Here is a 27818-nt window from a genome sequence, read left to right on the forward strand (position 1 = left end):
ATACACACGGCTCGTATGTGGGAAGGCTTCAGTTCAGTCCAAACTGTCGGTTCGGACTGTTCGGTACGAACTGAACACCTGGACTTGTCTTGTGTGAGGGAGGTTTCAGTTCAGTCGAGACTGTTAGTCGGGGGCTGAGCAGTCCGGACTGGGAGCAGGACTGATCGTGTGTGTGTGAGGGGGGGGGGGGGGACAAACTCTCTCACGTGGTTCGCTCACCCGCCTGCCCCGGCCTTGGTGCGGGAAGGGGGAGCAAGGCGGGGCGCGATAAGCAGCAGCCGTCGACAACATCCTGGGGACGCGTGCCTCTTCGGTCCGCTGCCCCGGCAAATGTCCGTCCTGTCCTCCGCGCGGGCGCCTATATAACCGCCCCGGCTCAGGCGGACTGCTCGTACAGGACAGCCAGCCGGCTCGCCTGCCGCTTCCCGCAGGTGAGTTCCCGCTGTTCCTCAGAGCAGGGGCGCAACAACAGGGGGGCAAGGGTATTTTGCCCCTCCCTCTGAAACCTTGAAGTGGGGGCAAACGGGGGCAAAGAAAGTGCTGTGTAATCAATTTTTACATAATAAAACTGCTTAAATAGCACCATTTTCCACCTTGAAATACAAATTTTCCCGGGGGAGGACCCCTGGACCCCCCGCTTCAATAGGGGGGATCGATGATTCTTTATAAAAAGGTATAATTCCCTCCCCTTTGGAAATTTAGTTGTTGCGCCCCTGCCTCAGAGGACACCTGCACCATCTGGTTGGTTTATGTTGTAAAAACAATGGCTCCATTGCTCTGCCCGAGGTTGGGAAGAACTCTTTAGTTCTCGAAACGTGGCGGCTGTTTTGTCGTTCTTGTAGAGCGTTAAGGGGAATCAGGTCCCGCCATCTTAGATTTTTTTCCAATTTTTTTTATACATGAATTTCCGACAGGAACATGAATGTCTTTACTCTCTGGTTGGGTGTCACTTCGGGCTGAGGATTCGAACACCGCTTAAAATACGTAAACTATGAAAGTTACAGAGTTTTAGTAAATATATCTTAGTATACCGGACTTTTGCTCGTGGTCGTTACGTATGAGTGAACTGGTTAAAAATTTGCAGTGATGACGTAATGAGCGTTGGTGGGAAGGACGTCGAATATTGAAATCGGTGAGAGATGGAACTCCGGGAGTAATAGCCCAATTTGCGTGATTTGAATTTTAAGCTGCTCGTGAGCGAGCATTGAGTTCTGCTAGTAGAGTGGAATAACTATAAAGTTACTAACTTTAAGAACGAAAGTAAGTGTAAATTAGTGTAAAAATATTTGAAATCTCAATGTGACGAGGCCTAATTCCTTAATTATTTTCTTTCCATGTATTCGTGTTTCGAATCATTATTTTACATAGCTATCGTTTATTGTTTTTAAAGTCTTTTATAAATTTAGTGCCTATTTACTTAATAGTTTTTAAAATATAAAGACCAATTTTTATGTCAAACTCAGCATGAACTAAGAGCATGTAATCTTGCTGTATACAGTTTTAAATTAATAATTTGTGTGTAGCCTTTAACATGCATAACGTATTTGTTTGTATATAATTCATAAATCAATAAAAATTTGGATTTCCAATCTCATGTTTGTAGGATTGTGGAAAAACCATTTTATTTTATTGATTTATGAATGACTAGCCGTGACTAAAGTTAATTTTACGACTAAGATTGATGCAAAACCGTATGCAACGCAATATCATGCTCTCAATTAATGCTACGATTGAAATATAATTTCTTCTTTAATTTTGTTAAAACCATGACCCCTGCAGTCAAACTTTTTCTATATATAAAATATAATATATATTTTTTAATTTTTTATTTCAATTTTGTTTTTTATTTTATGTAGTAATAATCTTAAGTTATAATTATAATATTAATGTACAATTATTATACTAAATTATTATATTATAATATTACAATCATGTCGACTAAAATGTACACGACGACCCATACATTCAAAGTGTGATGAACTCCGTGTACATTGAGATATAAATTTGTCCACTTCATTGAATGGATTTACTGAAAGGATTAAAATAAACCCTTAGTTTGATTGATAAACCATTAATGAAAAATTAACGATAGTTATAAAATGAATTTATTTAATATCAATAGAAAAACAATTTAGGACACTACCTAAAGCTTTTATTTCACGCAAATAAGTGCATTAAATAAAGTACTTTGGTTTTCAATTAAATAGGTTTACCAACCATCTATCGGTGTTTTTCTTTGGAATATTGGTGGAATAATCAGCGGTAAACCTAAAAAGTCAGATATACTGAGCTTAAGGGCAACGATAAGGGCTTAAGTTCTTGTTTACATCGGGGTACGTGTAGGCTGTTAGTAGTGACATCATTAGACTGAGCGTGAGGAAACAAAAAGGAAGTGGGGGAAACGGTGATTCCCCGAGTAAACCAACCGGCTCAGAGGAAACGTCCGCCACGTTTCTCCACTTACGAATAATAATTGGTCTGACCCATCCCGAATGACCTTGGTGAGATGTGATTGATCTTCCCGTTTAAAAGAAGCATTTTCGAATATTGCACTAGAAATTTAGAAATTAAAAAAATATATATATGCAGGTGAATCAGACTAAAATTTGTTACCTACTAATTCTCAGTGTGAATCGGTGCGCCCAACTGATTTTTCTGTGGTTTTATTCACCCTAGCCATTAGTTTATGGTGGAATTAACTGATTTTACAGTCTTAAGAAACTCATTAACTGAAGTAGGTATTAGGGGGGAGGGGGGCAATGGTGAGCAAGTCTTTGTTTGTTGACCATATTCCTGTTTCGGAATATTTTGTGGTGTTCATATCCTTGTTGACAACAGCAATTGTTTGCTTAATTTTGTGTGTTTTTGTCTTTTTTGGGTGTTTTTATTTATTTATTTTAGTTATTAGTTTTCTTCAACAGAAAAAGTTCTTAGCAATGGCGTATGTCCAAAAACTTACATCAAGTCAAGTCTTTCAATACTCGCCAGATATGTGTAACATCTAACCTCGGTAACGAGAAATTTAATGTAGGCGTTACAAATATACTTATACGAAACTCAAATCACGAAATTTAACGTATAATTCTTTAAAATAATGCCGAGCGTGATAAATACACGAAAATTGTGCTTTCAACTACATTTCTTAACGCGAATCACACGTAGTTGATGCACCCGCCGCTAGAATTCATTGCCGGTGCAACTACGTCGATTAATGAAAATAATTCGATTCGCAGAGCGAATGGTTAAACTCTATAATGAGACGGCTCCGATAAAAGCAAAAAATACTTGAAAAAATACTAAACCACAGCTTTGCACCTCCTTTCCAAAACGGTATTTTATTAAAATACTGCCCGTATTGTTAAAATTCGTTAAACAGTTAATACTATAAAGTTTCCCTTTGGCTTTGTGAACTTTGTTTTGCATCATCCGCCACAGATGACAGCACCGTGGTTACACATTTAATTTCCGTATTACTTCCGTTCCATTCACGAAATTACTCCTACCAAATGCCGTATACCGAGAGTTAAGATGTTACACATCAAAATTATATTTTTGAAATAAAATATTTATATTTAGACTTTAGACTGATTTAACGGAGGTAAATAGAGAGAGAAATATGGGGGAGGAGGGGTTTATGACCCGTCGACAACGAGGTGGCTAAAGACGGACAGGGACGCACCACAACGCCGAAATACCACATCGCCGAAATGCCAAATTGACCACAACACCGAACACCGAAATACCACAACGCCGAAATGCCAAATTGACCACAACGCCGACAGCTAGAAAACTGTTGTGTACCACAACGCCGAATTACCACAACGCCGAAATACACTAACGCCGAAAAATGTCATTGCAGGACTGCCATAAAGGTTAGGTTAGGTTAGACTAGGTTAGGTTAGACTAGGTTAGGTTAGGCTAGGTTATGTTAGGCTAGGCTAGGATAGGCTAGTTTAAGTTAGGTTAGGTTATATTACGCTAGGTTAGGTTAGGTTAGGTAAGGTTAGGTTTGGTTGTGGTATTTCGGCGTTAAGGTACATTTAAGAAACACACACAAATTCATTCAGATGTTATTTCGGCGTTGTGGTACACAGCAGTTTTCTAGCTGTCGGCGTTGTGGTCAATTTTGACATTCGGCGTTATGGTATTTCGGCGTTGTGGTAACGACCCAAGACGGACAAGTACAATAACAACCATGCAGGGTGAATGGGCGGGGAATCGGGGTGGGCCTGTGATAAGGCTCTATCCCAGCGTCGGCCTGGTGTGTTTCGTATAAATCACGGTAGAACTAGCATCGAGTACCTATACCAGGAACACTAGATTTGATAGCATTACATTACGGACCGTTTTCAGGTTCAGGTGAGTGAAAAATAAGCAAAAACCTTTGCAGGTCAATAAAATTGAGGAATACTTTACTCTGCCCTCAGTCACGAACGCGCAAGCCGGCCTACATCTCGCGGCAGGATCAGCATGGATGACGTTAGTGGTGGTGGGAAATGCCCTTCTCGCCCCACAACCACGTCATTATTGCGTGGATGCCAAATGGGCGGATAAAAAGGGGACGAGGCGAGGCTACGTTGGATAATGAAGAAGACGACGCTTGGTATTTTTTCTCTCTCAATTAACAACGCGAGAAAAAAAAAACGTACTCAAGTTTAATTCCCTGCACTCGGACGCGGGAATCTATTCGATGACCTCAGAAATGGGAGGTTACAAAACTCTAAATAGACGTAATTAGTCAACACAAAACATAATTGAAGATAATGAAGAACTGAAGGATTATGTGCGTTAAGTATCAGTATCATAAAGAAGCACTTTTGTCTTAGAAGTGTTAACCTTCGAGATAAAAAATAATAATTGGATACTTGGCTTCTGAATGATACCTGTAATCTCAAAAGAAAATCATTTTTAAATTTGTAAAAATTATTATTTTTTTTACTATTTTCCACATTTTATGTGGTTAAATTTAACACCAGATGGTTTCGATTCTTAATTTATCACATATTTCGCAACAAACAAAAGCACGCACAACCAGTCTAACATGGTATTTTAACTAACGTGGATAAGTTTGTGTCCCGTCTTATCTCGCTTTTGTATAATCAATAATTTCTTATTTAATTTAGTTTAAAAGATTACTTGTATTTCGTATAATTTCTGTAAAGGTCGTTTCAAAACTAATCGCACGGCGTAGTTCCTGATATATAATTGTCTATTTTATTTTCATAATTTACCAGTACTGCAGACATTTAATTAGGGCTCCGTCACCCCTTAACGTCGGTAAATTGTGCTCATGTCAGCCACAGGATGACTGCTGGTGATCGTCCTTACAGTGCAAACCATCAATATTTTAGCTACCCTAAAAACGGGAACCTCTGTGCTTTAGCTATTAATAATAATTAAATAAATTGTTGGGAGATGCAAGTTAGCAGTGATAAATAACAATCCATGTAAATATTCCCTATCCACCTTTTTTTTCCCTTGAGTCAGAAATAACGGATAATATAGAAATGAGTACTTAAATATATGTTTACAAGTATGAAGGTAATACTTCATATTTAACACGTATGTCTTCATACCAAGAGACAAGAGAGTATCCAGTTCAAAAAGGAAAGGGAGAGAAAGAGGTATTTTTCAAAATCCAACCTGTTTAAATGGGGGGGGGGGGGGAAGAGAGAGAGAGAGATACGGTCCGTTGTGTCATACAAAAATAAACAAAAACAAAAGGAAGAATATCATTTATTTTTAAAAAAAATTGAACTATTAGTTTGTGAGGATTAGTTACAAATTTTCTAAAGGCCGGTCCTGACTACTCAAAGATGGCGAGTAGCAATAATAGTAAGCTATTATTATGATCAATTCTAAGGTTATAGTTCTTAAAACTACTCACACATGACGTATTATCTCTATTTCGTAATTAGTTTTTTTTTTTCAAAGTTTTGGACGTGACTCTTGGCAGCCCCTTATTTTGTCAAACCAACCAAACCAAAACCTTTCCCGACAACACCTCATGTATCACCACACATCAGTGCCACTATTCGATGGCATACAAAAATAATTATTTGCTGTCATTTTTTTTTCGTTTGATACACCGCAAGTTGGACGGTACGTGAAAAATGCCAGTTTTTTTAAATATCTCACAATATACAAGTTTGTATCTTTCGATACAAGCAATGAAATACATCTGCTCTCCGACATTTTTATGTTTCCTCAACACTACGATATTCAGGTAAATGTCCATAGTAAACATTACTCTGCCAGTTTAGCGCCCCCCCCTTTTTTTTTATCCAAATACGGCGACCGGGGCACATGACCCCGTCTGCCCCCCTCTTGTTACGTCCCTGAACACCAACAACCAAACTGTTGGTAATTTTTTTTATAAACAGTTTTTTTCTTTTCTTTTTATTTTTTCATTCCCAAATCGGGAGGAGCCACCCCTTTTGACACACCTCTTCCTCCTCCTCCTCCCCCCCTCTTGATACGCCCTGGCTTTACACTACATGTGATTGGAACTCCGTGGTGGTTTCAGCAGGAGATCGTCCTCTGTGTGAGGTGCCGAGCGCAGGGGACGTGAGCCGAATTCAGAGAGCTCTTTCGACGGTTATCCACACACCGAAAGGCTTTTCCATTGAAGCTGCTCGGCAGAGACGTTTTTCAGTGGTTGGTTGACTGCTGGATAAGGAGAGCCAACCACTTGAAAGTGAATGTGGTCTGAAGCTCATTCGAATGCCTGTTCAGTTGAAAATCGGCGGAGCAGTTGATGGTTTTAATATATAATTCCCACATAAAAACGTGTTCATGTATGTTTGTAATTGTTTAAAACATTTTTTTCATATGGCAGATATGTAAAATATGGTTTGGAATTAAATATGCGTTTTTAAAGAAATCGTTTCGCCCGCAAAGTGTGCATCAGACACGTGTTTTGTAGCGATGGCAGAAGATTTGGATGAATTTACAAATCACATTGACGAGGTTTTTGAATTTTTTGATGATCTTAAAAATGAAAATCCAGTTCCGCGAAGGTATATAAGAAATTTAGCAGACCCGTTTGATTTTTATCGGGATCAAGAGTTCGAAACACAATATTTTTCTCTGTAAGAAACTGCATCTGTTTTTTTGTTTGTTTTGTTTTCGATTACGGTTTTGTGCTTTCTCACGAGATCAAAAATAATCGCTTTTTCATCTGGAGAAAACACTATAATTTTAGGCAACGTATCCATCTTCAGAAAATTTCTCAACCTCGTGTCCAATCCAAACAAAATATTATTTTCAGAGGGAGAGCAGACAAAAGACAATCGAAATGAAATAGGGCGCTTTTCCACACACACTCCAAGTACTTGATCTAAGAAATTTTTTTTGTGCCATGTTGCCAGATCTTCACCGAAAGTGGATGGGAACAAGCTTTCAGCTGGCAGTCATTCGAAAGGCGTTTTTGAAGTATGAGAGGTGGAGAGTCTGCCAGATGAATGAGAGTTGGTTGCGCTTTCGAAGGTCAACTCTGAATTCGGGTCTAACTCGTGAACACGTGACCTGCGGTTTGTTCTTCTCTGAGCTGCCGATTCGTGTAACTTTAAGGTGTTCCGAGCGCGAATCCTACACAGTAACTCCTCTGCTCGGCAGAGTAAAATGGATGCACGAAACCCAACGCTCCGTTTTTATAGATGGTTTTAGTTAGAACACTTTTATGACCTAATCTGCTGTTGTTTTATTTTCAAATAGTTGTTGTCCGTTTACCTGGAAAACATGTGTACATTTTAACCCTTTTTTTTGTCATTGTTTTAAATAAAATAATTTGTATCATCGAAATAAAAAAACTATGTTTCAAATAATAGGGCTACTAGTTTTTCCTTGTGCGAAAAATAAATAATCTTAATCTTATCTACAACCAGGGCCTTCGAGAGAAACCGTGGTTGGTGAGGCGGGGGCAAATAATTATTTTCTGACCCCCTCTCCATTATTTTAAAAACATCTTTTTAAAAATCCGCCATTTAAAAAAATTATGACACACTAAAGTGGCCATAACTGTAATTGTATTTGCAATTGCGCGTATCTCATACGGATTCTGTTGGCAGTAGACTTGTAATTTTCTTTATACTCTTATGGTAAACTCGCGCTTTAAAACTAATCTTGAAATAACTTCCCCCCCCCCCCTCTTTTTTCCCTTTTTTTTTTTGAACACCCCTCTCGAAGGCCCTGTCTACGACAGTGTTTAACGGATTACTATAATACCACCACAGTTTTTTTTTGCACTCGGGATGTGACTTTACCACGCCTTTTAATTCAGGTTAATTTTAATGTGTAGGATGAACATATTTTCAGCCTTACATTGTGACACGGTTGAGATTTAAAAAATGGCAACATTTCTGTTTCAGTTGCAGCAGTGGCTGAGAAGTGTTACCCGTTAATCAACTCAGAGCCAGCGGCGGGACGAGACATGAGGAAATGGGTGAGTATATGAGAGCAGGGACGTCGGAATAGGGAGGCGGGGGGAAGGGGGTAGCAGGGGCGAGTCGCCCCTGTGCTGTTATGCATGGGGGGGGGGGCGAGAGTAGCATTTCGCCCCCCCCCCCCCCCTCCTTTTCCCAGAATAAATGTTTCGTCCTAGTAGTATTTTTCTCAACCAGTAGTTACAAACGTTGCATTGGTGATCACATTGATTAGAAAATAAAATTTATGATTGTCAATATCATGTAAAATGATTGCAAATTCCTAGATGGTATTTTATTTAAATTGTACTACATCTACTGTCAGAGTAGTATTTAATACATACTACGTCATCAAATTCTTGGAATTGTATATTTAATATTTTGGTTCGGAAACTCATTAAATAGCATAATGTTGCATCTAAAATTCCAAATTTTTCCGGGGGAGGGCCCCCGGACCCCCCGCTCTAGGACTGAGGTAAGTGTGATACATCTTTTCGCCCCCCCCCCCTTTTCATGAAAACGTTCCGACGTCCCTGTATGAGAGTCCGAATGACACGATGTAGCTCCCGTGTTTACCGAGGCTGTGTCCGAACTCAAGTACACAGCTGTATACCTGCGACCCCGCGTACTTCACTTGCCCTTGTGGTGCTCTGGAGCAGTTCGGACGGGTACAGTGTTTTGGCATCTAAAAATGGTATTAGCCAGCTAAACAGGTTGTTAACATTCGTGTATTTATTTTAATATAAATTTTATAACAGCGAAAATTTTAGATTGTAAATTAAAAATACGTGTCTAATGTCAATATACTTGAGTTTCTGCAATTGTTACGTAAGTTATGATCGGTATACTTGTAGGAATTTATTGAAACTGCATAACAAACCTGTTAACATAAGAATTTGTTCATTTGATATGTTATTCTTGGTAGAATTTTGGTTCGGATTACTTTACGAATCTTTTAATTACTAAAGTGTTCATTCAAATGTAACGACGGAAAATTATTTCAAAATGGCGAGGACTCATTGCTGTAAGTGCGCGAGAACAACACACTTCCCTTCCAGTCTGGACAGCTCTCGTGATGTCACCTCCGGGGACGAGTACGTATAAGGCTAGGGTTACAGTGGATGCGTGTTCTGGCGAAAAGGGGCCCATATGCGGAGTTTAATATGGTCCCAATAAAATTACATTCGTTACGACCCTTGTGCCCCTCCCCGCAAAAAAATCCCTTGTGGCCCTTCCCGCCCCCCCCCCCCCCCCCCCCTCCCTTCCCAGAAAAAATCCTGGATCCGCACTTGAAGGAGTCTGAAGCCTCGTGTCTCCTTTTGTAACAACCCGGACAAGGCCTGAAGACTCGTTTCTCCTTTTTTAATCGTCCTTACACGGCGTGAAGCGTCGTGTCTCCTTTTGTAACAACCCGGACAAGGCCTGAAGACTCGTGTCTCCTTTTGTAATCATCCGGACACGGCGTGAAGCGTCTTGTCTCCTTTTGTAACAACCCGGATAAGGCCTGAAGACTCGTGTCTACTTTTGTAACAACCCGGACAAGGCCTGAAGACTCGTGTCTCCTTTTGTAATCATCCGGACACGGCGTGAAGCGTCTTGTCTCCTTTTGTAATCATCCGGACACGGCGTGAAGTGACGTGTCTCCTTTTGTAACAACCCGGATAAGGCCTGAAGACTCGTGTCTACTTTTGTAACAACCCGGACAAGGCCTGAAGACTCGTTTCTCCTTTTTTAATCGTCCTTACACGGCGTGAAGCGTAGTGTCTCCTTTTGTAAAAATTCGTGTGAAGTGTGGGTTAAGTGGAAATACCATCCTATAGATTACTGATATGCATACGAAAGTGTTCAAAATAAACTGTAGGCTCTAGAAAGACTTAATTTATTGTTAATGGATATATACTGGAAATAGCATGCTAATAATATCCTAACACTATTATAATTATCATCCCTAGGGAGAAGCTCTTTTGTTTAATCCAATGATTCCACAAGTAAAAATATTTAAGTCATTAATGTTTATCAGGTTCAGGCGAAAGGTAAAGGGCAGAAAAACACACTGTATTTAGCGCGGGAATGAAATTTTTCAGAAGAGAAGAATTCTTAACCCATATAGGAGTCGAACCCGGGAATCTTATTAGAAATCCTGACCACTACACCAGTCGGTAATAACTTCCGTGGTAGCAAATAATCTTCAAAGTAATAAAATCTCCTGAGTAACAATGTACAAACCGTAGGAAAACAAACCGGGTAAACTTAAATTAAATAATCAAGTGCACCTCTCATCGAACTGATGAAATTATCAACCATGACTCACACAATCTGGGGCTCAAATATTACAGAATACAAAGTTCAAAAACCTAGTGCAAAATAATTAAAAATAAACAAGTATGAACATGCTGGTTATTTTTCGTACTAGCCAGATTATCAAATAATCAGATGTGCTTATCAATCATTAATATAAACGTGAACTTCCTTGGCAAATCTATCTTTGGCCCAAAATTATCTGTGGTCACTTTTTACCTAAACGTTTATTGTTTAGTCGATCGCATATTTACTATACAGTGGGTGAAGTAAACAAATATATATCATAATTAACTTCCAAGTAGAGCCTGAAAGTACTTATACTTCTCAGTATATTAAACAAGCAAAACTTAAGTTACAAAAATTTACATTACATCAAGAAGTAATTTAATGTGGATGCTAGCCGACTATCGCTTGTTTTCTTAGACTATACAAAATGTTTTATTTATGAATGAAAACTCAACTTTCAGTGTGGACATGGATTACTTTACTGCTACGTCACGGACTTGCGTAACCTGATTTTAGTCCTTGTTGCACACTAATTAGCGTATTTTCCTGGGAAAAAAATAATTGTGCTCGATTTATCGTCCGCGGTCAATGTCAGTGAAGGTTTAACGCAGCGATATTGATTATTAAAGCCACAATTATTTCACGGATTCACTAGGTAGCAAAGTAGACTTGAAGCACATATACACATCTGCTTCACGTCGACACAATGAAGTAGTGGTCACCCGATCACGTGAAAAGGATGTGAATTTGATATCGATAACTAGAGACTGGAAAAATTTGCGCTTTGGATGACCTCTAGGATGGACTCCATAATCCCATAAACACTCGGGCAAATGCCACCTGCTCATTGGCTACTGACTCGTGATACCTGTCAACTGGGACGCTTGCGATTCGATGCTTTTTGGTTGAAGGTTTTTCATTGGCTCAAAGTCCTTCAGATAAACTGTGAACCAATCAGAGAAGCAATATAAAGGTATAGTTGTTCGGATTCTATCATATCGTGAAATGAATCCGCGAATTTTTCCGGTCTCTATCGATAACTTTTGGTATGTTTTCTTGGATAATTATTTTCCTCGCTTCTGTGTCCTGTATTCAAGGCTGCACACAATTTTTATCGTGTGAAATAACGTGAGACCACATTCTTAAAGCGGGAAGGAACGCCAAATTAGTTCCCTCGCGGCCATGACACGCACACGGATTCACCGTGAGATTAGAAGCAAACGAGCGTGACGTCCCTGATTCAACCGCTCGACACTCGACGACATTTTCATGGACGTCTTGAGTTCTCCTCGTGACGGATTAATGGCGGACGCTTCCGCCCGCCCATTGTCCCGTCGCTTCGCTGGAGTGACGCGTCTGTCCAGGCCGGTCCTTGCCCGGGGGGTTACGTCATGCGCGGCGTGTAGGCGGCGCGCGAGGTCGGTGAAAGGCGAATGGAGCGCGCCTCAACCCCGATACAAAAAAAAAATGTCATTCTGACACAGTGGCAGTTGCTAAAGGTTATTCATAGGGGCATGCTGATTTCGCGAAAAGATTTCGGGACTAGATGAAAGTCAGAAACACTGTAGCATCGTCTGTGTTTCGTGTTTGGGTGAGTTTCTTCCAGGTACATATCGATTGTAACAACACCAATCACAGTGATTCAGTGCGGAAGTAAACGCGTCCTGAGTGGCTCGGTCAAATAAGGCAACGACTTCTCTCACAGACGGCCGCCAATCACAAGGAGAAGAAACCACATTTGCGGGTATACCTTGTTGAAGTCAAATAAGTGTTCAGATCTTTTCGCGAAATCTGCATGCCCCTAGTTATTCATAGAGACCGGAAAAATTCGCGGATTCATTTCGAGATAGGCTAGAATCCAAGCTCGTTCACATTCATTCTGGTTCAGTGATTGGGCAAAAATACACCTGAAGGACTCGGAGCCGATGGAAAACCCCGAACAAAAGAATTATCGAATCACAGGCATCCCTAGTTAGTAGCCAATGAGCAGGTGTAATTCACACAAGTATATACAGTATCGTGGAGTCTATCCTAGAAGTGATTGAAAACGCGAATTTCTCCAGTCCCTAGTTATTCATCTCCGCGTTAAATCTTAATCGCACTCTACAGAAAAAAAAATAGTTATAAATCAGAACCAGTACAAAGTTCTTTTCTAGCCAACATAATTTATCTTTATAATGAATTTTAATTGGAAAAAAACTGGTGACAAGTTAATGACGTATATAGTTACTAATCCAGTCCGTTACAAGACAACATAACGTAACCACAAAGAAAAAAAATACTGATGTCGAACTAAAACGTAAACATCTTTAAAGTTTTGTCAGCATTTATCACGTGTTTATTTGATCTTTTATTTAATTAATTATCGAATATTATTGTGATTTAAATGTATACAAGTTCAACAAATAAAAAAAATATATTAACAAGTTCAAACATTCCATTCAGCACTGTTTAATTTAAAAATTGAAATAAAAATTGAAAACGTTTGAAATAGCTCAGACCAAAAATAAATTTTGATAGTATGACATGATTAAAAACATATTTCAGGATATGTCCAAATATATATGACTGAGAAAGTTGGAAGCCATTTACCGTCCAATAATCCCCTTAAACTCTATTGTCAAAAATATTGGATGTCAGATATTTGACAGTGTGACCAGGGCTTTAGAAAAGATGAGATGTGATGATAAGAGAATGGAGCATTGACGTAATGATTGGGTCGGGGAGACTGTAGCACCCTGAAGAAAACTCACGGACTAACAGCAACGTCCGTCAAGTTCCCCACTTACTAAAAAACGCAGGCGTGGCCCTCGACCGGTGGGAGGGGGGGGGGGTGATCTCAGCACGAGACCAACGTGTTACACCCGCGAGTTGCTATCGCAACAGCTAATCATCACCATACTCTCAACACGTGAAACTGTATGATATAGTCTGTATCACTTAATTTGTCTTAAATTAATTGAACAATTCTCAATATAAGCACCAGAAAACCATAGGATTATGTTTTTTTACGAGCATTGTTTGTGCACAAACACCAGTTTGATCCCAACAGTGGCCCAAGGATACATAAACTATTGGTACTGTACCTACAATCTGAGACAAGTTACGTGAGACAAACTATAGTCACCTTTCCCGCGCACTTTCATAATTGACTTGTGTTCTGAATGCCCACTTCTTCCCCCAGGTGGTGTTCTTGTGGGGAGCTCTGCTCGCTGCAGTAGCCAACTCCGACGCCAGCTACGCCAGCGCGTACGGCTACAACGACAACAGGGACTACTACAACTACAACCCTCGCGGCTACGACTCCGGCTACGGCAACAGGTTGGACTCGGGAGGCTACGCGGGGTGGGACAGCTACGGCAGCAGGGACTACTACGGGGGCGGTAAGGCCGGCTACGGGGGCAGCTGGGGCGGCGGCTACGGCGGCTACCGGCCGTCCGGCTCCTACTACGACTCGCGCAGGGGCTACGAAGGCGCCGGGGGCTACGGCAACGGTTACAGCTATGGCCTTGGCAGCAGGTACGGTGGAGGTGGCTACGGTGGTGCCGGCGGCGGGTACGGCGGCTACCGGCCAGGCAACAGCTACTACGACTACGACAGCTACAAGCCAGCGAGGAACGACTACGTAGGCGGGAGCCGCTACTACGGCGGTAGCTACGAGCCACACTACTATGGCGGCGGCTACGGCGGCGGCGGCTACAGTGGTGGCTACGGCGGTAGTGGTGGCTACGGTGGTAGTGGTGGCTACGGCGGTAGTGGCGGCTACGGCGGCAGTGGCTACGGAAGTGGCTACGGCAGCGGCTACGGTAGTGGCTACGGTGGTGGTGGGAGCTACGGCCAGGGCGGTTACAACAACTACCGTTCCGGCTGGTGGTGACATTCAAGTAGCTGACCGATGTGCATGGCTGTGAGAAAGGAACTCTGAAAGAACATACATTATGCAACTAATAGTTTTACTAGTTTCTTCGATTCTTTATTTTCTTGGAGGATACATCCACTCTTAGACATGCTCACAACAAAATTAATTGTTTAATTTTAGAGGACTGAAATTAAAATCTAATGATTAACTATAATAAATTAGATATTCAATTACAACAATTTAATATCAATTCACCATTAATGGTGTTTTACAATATTTTTAACAAAAAATTTAAAACTAGACACATAATTCTCATATATTTTAGAGATGCTTGGTGTATTACTATGTCCTCTAGAAAAATAATAAATTCACTTTTTTGCTTTGAGTATAAAGTCTGGGACAGACGAAGAATACCTTGTTTGATACAAAATAATCATTAAAATTTTATGTAACAAAAAGCTTAAAATAATCGTTGTAGCGTGTGTTTTGGTAAATTTATTCACGTGCATAAAAATATTGAGAATAACACAGGCATATGAATCTCATGTGGAATAAATAAACTATTCTTTAATTGGCAAAAATTGCTTGAAGAAGTAAAAAAAAAATATGTCATTGTTTGTGTTATTGAATTCAAAAAGATCTCTAGAATTTTTTAAATTCTGTGAATTACGAAATCATCACTTAGATAAGTCATAATATAGTTGCTATCACCTAGAAGTATATACACAATTATAGTCGTCATTAGTTTTGTTTGCGAAAAAAATCTTCTTAATAACTTTTTTGTATTTGTAATTGTATTTTTGTACTGAGTGATCAATAAAAATTTTATGAAATGAAACTAAGAAACGTCTAGTTAAATAGTGTCCACCCAGAACATGTGTAAATGGAAGTAAAGGGCCAAGAGGAAATAAAGTTGGTATGTAATTATATACCGACATAGCTTTCGTTAAATCAATTTCAAGGTTTGTATTAACTATTTGAATTAAATATCAGTTTTAAATAACAATTACTATCAATTCATTATGGAAAATTTGGCATTATGGCAAATTTTTAATTTTCACTTTTGACAAACAAATATTGTACTCCAGCGTAATATACGACGCCAGCATTTTACTGCAAGCTATTTGAATTTATTGTGATGAAAAAATACATAACAGTTCAGTGTCACGTAATGCAAAATGTGACAGTACTGAGTGGACGTACTATTACATATCCCCAGAAAACTAAATTAGATTCATTTTTGCTACCAAAACAAAGTTTACTAAGATGTATTGTTCCTGTTACCTCAATGAAAGAAGCAAAAAACAAAATAGGCCACTACACTGAAAGTTTTTTTTGTAAATGTAACAGAAATATTAATACAAAATTGCAGATATTTGAGAATTTATACATGTACATGAAGATAGAAGTGTCACTACAAAATATTGTTCGCAGTAATACTGGGTTCAAATTCTTACACGAGCATTTATGCTTTGTGTTGTCGCAGTATCTCCAATAGTTAAAGTTATTTGTAAACCGTTCCCTGAATAGCTTGCCCTTTCCATTATTAACTGTCCACGTAATAAGCGCGATACAACAAAATAAATTAAATTGTTGAGTATTCGATTATCTTTTCCATGGTTTAAAAAATATTATATTTTAATGATACATCAATTAAAATATAAAACCATATGCAAATTTTGGTAAGAAATACTCAATATTATCTCGAGAAACGTATTTCATAAATGCGAATCAGCCATAGCAATGTGTTGTACAAAGTTACAATAAATTTTTTGTAGTATTACAAACCATTTCTTGAAACTGGCTTCCAAAGGTTCCTTTTGTAAAATTACGGAAATTTTTTTCTGTGTGGGAATAGGTGTATCCTGGATTTAGGGAAGAGGGTGGGGGCCAAAGGAAGCTAAAAGAAGACATTTTTGACAGACCGATTTCTGGAAAAGGGGGGGGGGGGGGGACTAACGGTGGGGACGGTGGGATCCAATAACGCCCAGACAATCGGGTGGTCCGGGTCTGCCCGGAGAATTATTAAAATATGCTTTAAAACGCATTTCTAGTCTATCTGAGAACCTCAAGGCCCCCTCTTAGTCAAGGGTGTGTCTCTGCTAGTGAGGCGGGATGATAAACGCCAAGCTCGCTAGCGCTTCTAGCGCGGTGTCGCCTCTAAGCGCAAGAAACTGAACTGGCGCGCGGTCTTTTGTCGTGCACAGGGCATATATGAATATTGAGTGGTAAACATAACATTACATGGCGGATAAACGAAGATAGAGGTGCAATTCAGTGGTTTCATGATGACCTTCAGGAAGGACTACACAGTCATTTGTTTATTCGGGCCAGTAACGTTAGTTCATTGGCTGATGACTTGTGAGTCGACTTAACTGGTTCGCCTGCGATTCGATACTTCTTCGGTTGAGGATTTCTCATCGGCCCAGAGTCGTCCAGATGAACAGTTAGCCAAAAGCTCAAGAAGCTTAAAGATATGTGTATTTGAATTTTACCGTATCGCGATATGAATCCGCGAATTTTTCCGGTCTCTAATCACAACCATTAAAATTGATTAATTTTTCATCAAAAGTGCCATGCTAGCTCTCAGGTTCTATAGTGGTAACAGGATTAAGGCAACATTGTATTTTTTTTTTTTCGTAAATGGAACAAAAATATTCGTGTAAATTTACAGATATTTGTAAATGTGTTCATTACCATTAAACAATAAACTGTATCACTACAAAATAGTGTCCGCAGTAAGACTAGGTTCGGATTCTTACCCGGGCATTTATGCTTTGTGTTGCCCCAGTACTTCCAGTAGTTAAAGTTATTCGTGAACCTTTCCCTGAATTGCTTCCCAGTATAAACTGCACACATTAATAAGCATAATAAAACAATACATAGGCCATGGTTTTTTAAAAAAATTCGTGCTTGTATGAAACATTTCGAGAAAAAAGAACGTTATGTTTTAAAAAGTTACAAAATATCCTCGGCAACTGGTTTTCAGAGGAATCTTTAGTAAAAAAAAAACTGTCCGTGTTCTTAACTGCATTTCAAGTCAGGTTTGGTTATAGCTTGGTGACAGTCGCTTGTTTCCCCGGGGTCGCCGGGATCGCCCCTAGCCGCCGACGCTCGCTAGAACAGTCGGTAGATCGGCCTGAGCGCCCGGTTGACCGGCCTCAGGAGTCTGCTCAGCTGCCGCGCGTACGACTGCGGGTAGAAGGGCGCGTTCCTGTCCCTGTTCCTGTTCCCGCCCTGGGAGCCCTGGCCGCCGCTGAACAGGCCGTGGAACGCGTCCTCGCAAGGATCTTCGTGGTGGTCCTGAAGCAAACACACACACACGTCACAAGTTTTGTTTGTGTTGAAATGACAATTTATCTACTATTTTGTTTTGTAATTGGTATATTTGGTTCTGTTATGTTTGATTTTTTGTCACATGCTTTTTTGATATGTGTGTTTTGTTTTTTTTTTCTTTTTGGTTTTAACGAACAAGCTGGAGAATGGGTAGTGTGAATGTTAGTGTGCAGTAATAAAGTATTCAGATCAAGATAAAGGAATCATGTTGCTTTCACTAAACTGCTACCAGCCTAAATGTTATCAGTTTGTTTATTTGCTCCGTGTACCCCGTGATTCTCTACGCAAGTCTGCAGGCAGAACACACTACACTATCGCATTATTTCTCTGACTTACGCCATCGCAATGGCGTATTAAATCAAAGACGCCATCTAAGATTTGAAAGTTTTTTTTTAAGTGCCTCATAATTCACGTTTTTTTTTCAACCTATAACGTGTCAATATGATGGCAAAGATAATTACGGAAAAGAATTGAATGTGAATAAAGCATCAGCAAGGCAATGGCCTTTGTCAGGGAGGTTATCGCGGGAAAACGTGGTCGAAAATCTTCTAGAAAATTAAATTTTAAAAATGAAGTGAAAATTAAAAAAAAAAAATTGCTTCGAGGTGCAAACGGACCACCCCTGGATAATCCACGTCAAAAATTTCACGTCTCTAGGCCTCTCCGCCTCCGCTCCGTGACCTACAGACAAACAGACAAACTGTACACAGGGATGGAAGCCACAACCACAAACCGAACAGTTCCGAAGTTTACCGAAGTAAAAGTTTAGGTTAGGTTCGGTCAGTGTAATAAATAATAGTTATTTATACTTTTTTCTGGAGGGTAGTTAAGGTTAACTTACGCTATCATAGATTGAATGGAAAAAAATTGGCAAGGTCAGCATTATTTAAAATACTATATGACCGTAAAATACATAAATATTTGCAATATACTTTTTTTTTCACGAGCGATCTGGAAGCTTCGGAGAGGTGTTCGGGTGTGGCTCTTATCCATGTGAACTGTAGGCTTCCCTTTTAATAAAATAGAGTTGCTTAACGTTACATCAGCGAGTTCATTAGAGACGGTGGCACACAACGATAACTGACAGGAACATTTGGAAAAGTATTCATCCATGTAAGAATCCTTCCCATCATTTGCCTGAATATATATTTATTTTAACGTTAAAACCACGGAAATCAGAAATCAGGATGACCGGACCGCGATAAGAATCAAAGTCCTCTGGAATGCGAACCCAGTGTCTTCGCAACTGCGCCCTCTCCACGTATGGCTAAAGGCCCTCATACACGATCAGTTCGGACTTACCAATCGGAACTCAAGTCGGAATTGTCGAGTGTGAGCGAGGACGGTGGACTGATCAGTCGGAACTGAGGGACTGACGAACCGATGGCTTCCCATCAAATCGGACTGCCGTGTGTGGGAACAGCGACTCGCCAGTCCAAACTGTCAGTCCGTCAGCTGAGTGTCGTATGTATTTATACTCTTTGGTTTGCTTTTTATAGCTAAAAGTGAAACTGCAATTGCAACATCCAAAGTTTATTCCATATGCTACGCTGAAACGATACATCTAACAGCAACAGCAACCGCAAAGACTGATCGTGTGTGGGGAAGACTTCAGTTCAGTCCAAACTGTCAGTTCGAGCTGAGCAGTTCGAGCTGGGAGCTGGACTGATCGGGGGCCTTTATGCACACCAGACAAAATAAAAGGCGCGGTCTTGTTCTTATGAAAATAGGCTACACTCAGGCCCACAGTAAAGACTAAGCAATAGCAATTACCACGCAATCGCTTATTGCAGTGTGTTCAAAAGACAGTGCAAAATTGTTTGGTTTATAAATTTATACTTTTGAAAGTCACATTAAATTTTACATTCGGATGAGGTAGCTGGAGCACTATCGTTATAAAACAATACTCAAAATAAAATCTGATTTACGGCCCTGTTGATACTAATTTTTACATTTATATTTATTTTTCTTTGAAGCCGGCCAACAGCATAAGTCCAAAACAGACTGACACTTTTCCAACACAAAAATAGATACAAACATTAAAGGAAAATAACTTACAAAACCAAACATGAAAGGCCTGACGCAGATATCCAGATAGCCAGCCATGGTCACGTAACATGACAAATACAGTTAAATAATAGATAAAATAAATACAATTAATTTTTTTTACAAAATCTGGCAAACTAACTACTTTAAAATAATTTTCTTTTTACAAAAAAAAAAATCTGACCCTTTAAATTATATTTTCTTTTGGTTTGTATTTCACTCGCTTACCACTTGAACGATTTGGGTTCGATTCTCGGTGGGATTATACCAGGATTGTTCGCGATTGGTGTAACGTGACGGACTTTGCTGTGAGCCTGTGGGTTTCCTCGGGGAAATCCCATCGTGTGAAAGTAGCCTTTGCACTGCGCGAGTGTGCAAAGGCATTTTATGCGTAATTGTTTTTTAGACGCGTTAGACACTTGGATCAGCACAGAGGCATGTAACTTGTCTCAATTTTTGAAGTTGTAGAAATTAATTACCTGTGGAGTGGAACTCATTTCCCAACTGTCACTTTCAGAGCAACACATGATGACTGTTTACAAACACTGATCACCACATGAAGTTGTTAACAAACACCGTTGACGGAACAGCAGTAGCAGGATAAGCAGACCAATGGTACTATTTTTGAGACCCTTCGCCTTTGAGACGAGTTGCGTGGCACAGGCTATACCAAACTCTCTCTTCAAAGACCCATAAACTATAACTTTTGCCGCATAATTCAGCATTCAATATAGTGTCAAAATATTTATGATTGGCTATGTATTGTTGAAAGATGAGTTGAACAGATTGTATTTGATGTGTGAACATCTTAGTCCTCGGTATGCGGCATTTGGTAGGAGTAATTTCATGAAAATTGAATGGAAGTCGATGAACGGAAATGTGACCCAAAGATGGCGGACCCACGTGTAGCAACATGAACCCGTATTTAGTCACTTTCGTTAACATTAGGGTACATACCAAACGAATTGGTGTGCCAAATGAAACTTTATTATAGTAATACTACCCCGGAATATATTTGGTGAACTAAAATATTCATAGTAAAATGTAATCTCAAGTATTAAAATACCTAAGAAACTGGAATTACAATCAGTATAATACACACTCTCCTTACAATAAAAAAAACGGGCTCGGCAGAACAGTGGTAGGGCGCGCACATGTTAACCTCGGGGTTCGTAGTTTAAATCTGGTCACTGGAAAAATTTTCTTGCGCTTTTCTTCATAACATAATAATATATTATACAATAATGTTGAAACAGTTCAATAAGACTAAGATTTGTTTGTAATATTTATATACAGACTAATTACAGTCGTTTAAGCTAAAACAAATATACGAACATATACTTAGTGTTATAATATGTTTTTTTTTTTTAAATGTTTTAGGTTAATATTATAGTAATGCCATAGAAGTATAACTTCAAAAGTGTGCGGAAATTTTCAATCATTAACTGTTTAGTGAATTTTTACGAGCTGAACAGCATTTTAATAAAATTCTTTGTCGAAACGTTGATTTGCAACATGAACAACGTGAGAACACATGAATTTGTTCGTTATCGAGGTTAGATGTTTAAACATCGATGGCGTGTACTGAAAGATTAGCTAACTTTTTTTTGTATATAGAAATGTGTTCGTGATACCTCTTCTTCTTGTTGGTCCTCGAACTGTGCCAAAGCGCCTAGCAAGCCGAGGGTCCTCTCTTCGCCGTACGACCTCTGCTGGGAGTGCAGATGAAGCAAGCACTGCAGTTTCTTCTTTTTCTTCTTCAGGCTCCTGCTGTCCGGCTCCAACTCGCCGTAGTCGGGGAACTCTTGGTTCAGGCAGGAGTGAAACTGAAGCAGTGCGCTCAGCACCATCAGCATGACCAACACCTGCACACAAATAGACTCGTTCATCCATATCGCCGGTGCAAGTATTCATCCCCGCCCTTGAGTGCACACAGACTTATTTAAATCATTTACTATTGAAGCAAGAAGAAGTCCAGGCACTTTCATTCAATAAAAAAACTCATACGATTCTTATAACACATTCTCTGTTCACGTGCTGTTTCCTTTGGGATTAGTGTTCCAAAATAATGAAAAGTTAAAAGAACGAAATTTCATATATAATTCAAACAGTTGTAAAAGAAAGTTTTTTTCCAATCCAAAGAATTTGGGTTGCAAATTAATCAAAGAAACATATATATGACTTTCAAAATAATTGTCATATGCTTTAATGTTTTTTTTTACTTTGTTTGCATGTATTTATAAAATCACATAATTATATTTTAAATAATATGATATTTGCTTTTATTTACGTCGCCATAATTTTATTTTCAAATTTTTAGTATTGTTATTTTTTACATTACAGTTTATAAAGTATTATTTAATTAATGGGAAGAAAAATGTGTGTGTGTATTATTTCGCGGTCATTTGAATTTTATTCAGGTTTATTTTGGCAACTCAGTAGATACTATCCATTGAATGTTGCAAGATGGTAACTGCGTTGATAAAAGACAACAGAGAAATACACTTAGATTAATGCATTTGTCTCTTGACACGCGACATTCAAAACGCATCTTTTGTTTCTGCGATTTCAAATGTATTTCATACTCTTCAGATTGATTCCAATATACACGTAGCCCTTGGTGAATATATTTATTAATTAAAACGTTATGACTACCAAGGATATACTGTATGAATCCAAATAATGTTTTTGGTTCAATATACTCAGTGAATTTAATATTTAAAATTTGGCTGCGTTAATTATTGTGAGTTAGTCAACGTAAATTTCTATCCTTTTTATAAAAGTAGTCTGAAATAATATGTTTATTTAATATGACACCTAAGTTTATTTTAATTAAGTCGATTAGTCTAAACATTGAGTACAGTTATAAACTAGTAGTTATTTCCAATAGTTCTAGTTTTTCGGTATTTTGCAAATAAAAATCGAAAACTAATTTTTAAATGCCGAATGTCATTTAGAAACCAAGCCAGGTGGTGATTAGCTCAATTCGCATAAGAAATCACTTTCCGAAAATTGTTCAGTGAGTTTTGAATAACCTGTACAAACATTCAATATCCAAGATAAGTCTCAGTTTCTTCGACCAACTTCGGCTTCATGTTTGTCACGAAATAAATAGTTAAAAAAATATATACATACATATACAATACTTATAGTCTTCCAAGACTTGTACAATCATTTGAATGTTGGAGTTGAGCAAATGGTTTATTAAAGAAAAAATAGAGAAAATATTTTAGATGGAATACTAAGTGACCGGATAATTTTTAACTGAACAAAATGAAAAAGATCACCACCGTGGTAGAATTAAATTTATAACGGAAACAGCTACGCCTGGTATGTATGCAACACGCTCATCGCTCTGTATCCTGGAGTTGCCACAAATCAGGGGCATTTTTTGTAAGTGATATACACTTCTTTGAAGGTACATATTTGGAAATAAAACATTTAATTAAAAACAATTTAATTTTGAACAATCGGATTAGTGATCCACCTTTAAAAATCTTTTTTTTTTTCTCCCGCGTTACAGAATTTTTGGGAAGATAAAATTATTTCATTGAAATCATTTTACATTGGCGTTAAGTTTTGCCGTGCCTATAGAACTTTGTTCTATCAAATATTACTCAGCCCCATAGTTTTTCATACAAGAGTGGAATATCTTTAATCATCACCAAGGATATCCATGCCCGGGACAAGATAGGGGGATCCGCCCCCCCACCTCTAGCTCTCAGGGAAAGGAAAAAATATAGTGTAGTCAAATGTTTTTCTTTCGAGAAAAATTATAGACAAGTCGGTATTCCGTAGAAGTGGTTCAACTCTAAAATATCTGTATATAGCATTTTTTACATGTAGCTATATTTCATTTTTTTATGGCTACTCGTCTTCCAAAATATTACAAATACTTTATACCCCTAGGTCTAACTCCCCTCCCCCCTCCTTTTTTTAAAAATAACTATCATATGAGCGCCTCTGTTCTGCATCTTCGGGACAATGGCCATGGCGGATCAGCGATTATGCCGGATTATCGAATTTCAGTATAGTTTTGTCGGGAACACCAAAAAATTAAAACATAAAATAAAACCTGCTGGAAAACAGGTAACAACGTACTGTAATGACAACCAACAGTGACTAGAACTCAGGCAGCGCAGAGATACGACCAGGCAGCTAAAGTAAACGGACGGAACACTCTCTAAAGAAACATTCGAACGCAAGTGTTTCGATAGGTGTCGAATCACAGAACGTGCTGGACCATAGAATGTGATGTATTAAATTTTTTCACTGAATATACTTTGGAGGTAAGAAGTAAGGGAGTTGGTGTGTACAATCTTTGCCTTGTTAATGCTTGAAGTCCAAATGAGAACATCCCCCCTCCCTTCTTTTCTAACTGCAGAGCAAAACAACTTTTATTTATAATGAAGTATAATGATGATTTCTTGCAGATATGTTGGTATTATGTTTGTTTAGTAATATTCACTACATGATGGCATCTTTGCGAGTCTTCCTAGAGAGTTCCTTTCAAGCAATTATAAAAATTTATAGCATACTAGCTTATGCCTGGCATGCGTTGCAATACCTCAATTAATTTTTTTTTGTAATTTTTTTGAAGTAGGTAAACTATACAAAGCATATGTATAAAATTCTCTATCTCTCTATGTATATCTCTATATCTCTCTATCTAACTGTCAATGTTTATCTCTATATCTCTCTATCTAACTGTCTATGTATATCTCGATATCTCTAGATATGTCACACTATAGAAATGAAAATATTAAAAATCTATGTTTTATCTATTTATATTTTTACCTGTCAAAGGTGTGACATAGGTGTATAAAACACACGCGTGTTCGAAGGAAACTATGGGTCAAAATTTCAAAGTAATCAGTGAAAAATTTTCTGAGATTCTAGATTTTAAACGAACGAACATTTATATTTTTATTTATGGCATATTGGTTTTTATACAGCTACAACTTGTGCTATTCAATTGCTAACCAGTTGACTTCAACTTCATAACAGACGCCATTACCATCGACTAATACCTCCATGGTATATACATTTTTTTCCCCCTTTGTTTGCAGCAAACCTAATTTTTTCAGGTTCAAATTCAAAGGCTTATAGTAAGTAGCCTTCTGAAGAACTTTAGACAGTAAGTTGTAATAAGGTATTAAACTTTTTTATGATTAACCTGCAGCCATAAACTAAAGATCGAATTCAGACGCATTCTGTGCTTTTAAGGGGGAGAGATAGCTGTATTAGTTTCAACAGTTTTTTTTTTTTACTTTTAATATATTTTCGAATACCATAACATGATGAAAGAAACCTTGTTATTCAACTTGGATTTTTGTATACGTATGTACCGTCTGCATTTTAAATTGTATTTCTGTTTATAATTGTTGTTGATTACTAATTTGTTTAGTGTAAAATTTTTATTCATGGTGAAATTGGTTATGTACCTAGTACTTGAAAAACCAGACACATGGCTACGATTGAACCTAAAAATTGCAACATTTCAGCTCGTTACCTATGCACAGTCCATATATAATTCAGAATCGAGGATATTTAACTTTAATATATAAATACTAGGTAAAGTAAAGGTAATATCATCCGTTCCAAGCCACCATAAAATAGTTTTATAATAATAAAATATGTTAATGAATTGTAAATACATATTAATATACTCGTATAATAGCTAAGGTCACGAAATAATCAGAATAATTCATTTACAAAATCATAAAACAAATAAACATTCTAATCGGAGCTTTTTTTTTTTTAATTTTTGTGCAATGTTTTTCTTGGTAGTTCATCATTTCTAAACATGATGCTAGTAATTCTGTATTTCCTACTCATTTCGTACTACATCATGACATGTTTTCCCAACGAAACATTATTTCGCGCCAACAACACATTCTACTGTGCTCTGATTGGCGCTTTCCTTCATTCTTAAGGAAGAAGATAAAAAATATAACCATCTATTTTAAGTCTTACCTAAGTCATCGTAAGGTTCGCACATGACTCGTCAAAATTCCTACACTGATGTACATAGATTCATGTTTTAAGTATGTACACGACTAATATTCTTAGTTCATAATTCTTAATTCTCAAGTGTGAACCCAGCTTGAGCCGGCCACAAGCTGTGGCGCGAAGCGGTCGAGCCCGGACAGAGAGCGAGAGAGAGAGAGAGAGAGAGATAGCTACTCACCCAGCACGTAGGAGACATGTTGCCGGCGAGGGGTCACTATGGAGACTGGCTGACCCACTGCCGTCTCGGGAAGTGCTGGGGCAGGCTTCGGCCGACTCACGTAACCGCCCGTCGCGGCGTTCTTGCGAAAATACCCCCCGCCCTAAAAAAAAAAAGAAACTTATTTTTCCTTTACTTTCTTTCACGCATCCATTTCGTTGTAGGTGAGGGTACTACACTCTTAGAAATCACAGCAAAAACGAAGAATTCGCCTCGAATAAAGTAAGAGTTCTTCGTGATTTCAGATAACTACTGGGTTCTTCGAAGAATAAACCCCCGTATTTTTACTTTTGTGTTCTTTTTTTTTTCCGGTAGAAAAACACGTCTGGAAGAAATGATTGCGTTTTTGCAGTAGTCTTTGTCAACTTTTGAATGTTTTGCTTATATACCAAAATTATCATTGTTAAGTTCGTGCTTCAATAAGTGAAATTAGTACTCGCAAATTTACGAAGATAGCAACAAATTTACTAAGACCCCTTAATAATTTGTAACCAGGGTTCTAAATAAATTAAAGTTAAAATTTTTTAGCAGTGACGGTGACTAGTGGCAATTTTTTTCTTTCTAAAACTCAGTCACCCTCATCACAGAAGAATCGCCCGGTTTCTATAACTCACTCTGGGCGTATTATTTTAGATGCGCCTTCAAAACCGCACGCTGTTAAAAATGTTCTCCTTAATTTTACGGTGGACGCTGGTTACGAATTATCCATGGATATTCATAAATGTACGGGTATCTTCGTTAAATTACGGATACTATGTTCACTTACTTTGAACACAAATCCACAAGAATGATCTTAGTATAGTAGCAAAATATTTAAAAAAAACTTGTTAAAACTCCTACCGGTACCAAAAAAAAACTTTTTTTTCTTCTACGTGTGTCCTTGCCTCATAAACAGAACTCGGAAGTAGAAATACGGCGTAGTTTTTACGAAGATCTCAAATGAGTACAGACCAGAGACCCAATGCATTTTACTTTGGATTACTTGATCCATTGTACCCTTATATCCTGCCTACATCGTACTCGTCTAATATATTTACAATGTTTATGGCTTTTATTTGTCTGCTGAGTGAATTTATATAATTTTAGTTTCTCCACAACCCATTCATTCCTGAACAATTATTTCTTACAGTTAGACTATTGCAAAAACGTTTCTCATCAAAGCTCACAAAAAAAAAAAAAGTATAGCAAACACAAGATTTAAAGTAAAATCGGAAAAAGGCATTTCTCAGTTTTTTTAAAAAAACTGTAGACCTGTTATAATTAACATTTCAAAAAATAATTAAAACTTATATAATTGTTACGTTATATTTAAGACTAGCTGCCCGACCCGGCTTCGCACGGCTATACTAATGGAATAAAATTAAGCCACATCTCCCATTTACAGTAATGATAAATAAAAAACTTCCGTGAAAATTTATTACAATGCTGTATAATGTACCGGAGAGAAAATGAATAGCACCGATGGTTTCCCGACTCGTGCACGCAACGTACAACTGATGTACCCGTACTTCGCTACGGCAGTCTACAGGCAGATCACTCTTGCGCCGCTCATTATACATGCCCGTCCTTGTGGGTACGCCACTGCCGCGCGATGCCCGTTGCCATGGAGACGCAGAAG

At 38.4% G+C, this 27818-nt stretch overlaps 2 protein-coding genes across 2 annotated transcripts; one reads left to right on the forward strand and one right to left on the reverse strand.

Annotated features, from left to right (window-relative positions):
- Positions 1 to 286: 286 nt before the first annotated feature.
- LOC134528136 (uncharacterized) lies at positions 287 to 15435 on the forward strand. The gene is made up of 3 exons (XM_063361454.1): positions 287 to 431; positions 8370 to 8443; positions 13915 to 15435. The coding sequence occupies exons 2-3, from the start codon at positions 8432 to 8434 to the stop codon at positions 14605 to 14607; spliced, it is 705 nt and encodes a 234-aa protein (XP_063217524.1). The 5' UTR covers positions 287 to 431; positions 8370 to 8431; the 3' UTR covers positions 14608 to 15435.
- On the reverse strand, positions 14682 to 26235 carry LOC134528137 (uncharacterized). Its single transcript, XM_063361455.1, has 3 exons — positions 26162 to 26235; positions 21606 to 21836; positions 14682 to 17892 (listed from the first exon to the last, which is right to left on the reverse strand). The coding sequence occupies exons 1-3, from the start codon at positions 26177 to 26179 to the stop codon at positions 17707 to 17709; spliced, it is 435 nt and encodes a 144-aa protein (XP_063217525.1). The 5' UTR covers positions 26180 to 26235; the 3' UTR covers positions 14682 to 17706.
- Positions 26236 to 27818: the final 1583 nt, after the last annotated feature.

This window comes from Bacillus rossius, chromosome 1 (genome assembly GCF_032445375.1).
Source record: "Bacillus rossius redtenbacheri isolate Brsri chromosome 1, Brsri_v3, whole genome shotgun sequence".
Lineage (NCBI taxonomy): Eukaryota > Metazoa > Arthropoda > Insecta > Phasmatodea > Bacillidae > Bacillus > Bacillus rossius.

Coding starts and splice junctions, on each gene's coding strand:
- LOC134528137 (XM_063361455.1), bottom strand. Junction 17,893..21,605: donor AGGACCAACAAGAAGAAGAG/GTATCACGAACA, acceptor TGTTTGCTTCAG/GACCACCACGAAGATCCTTG.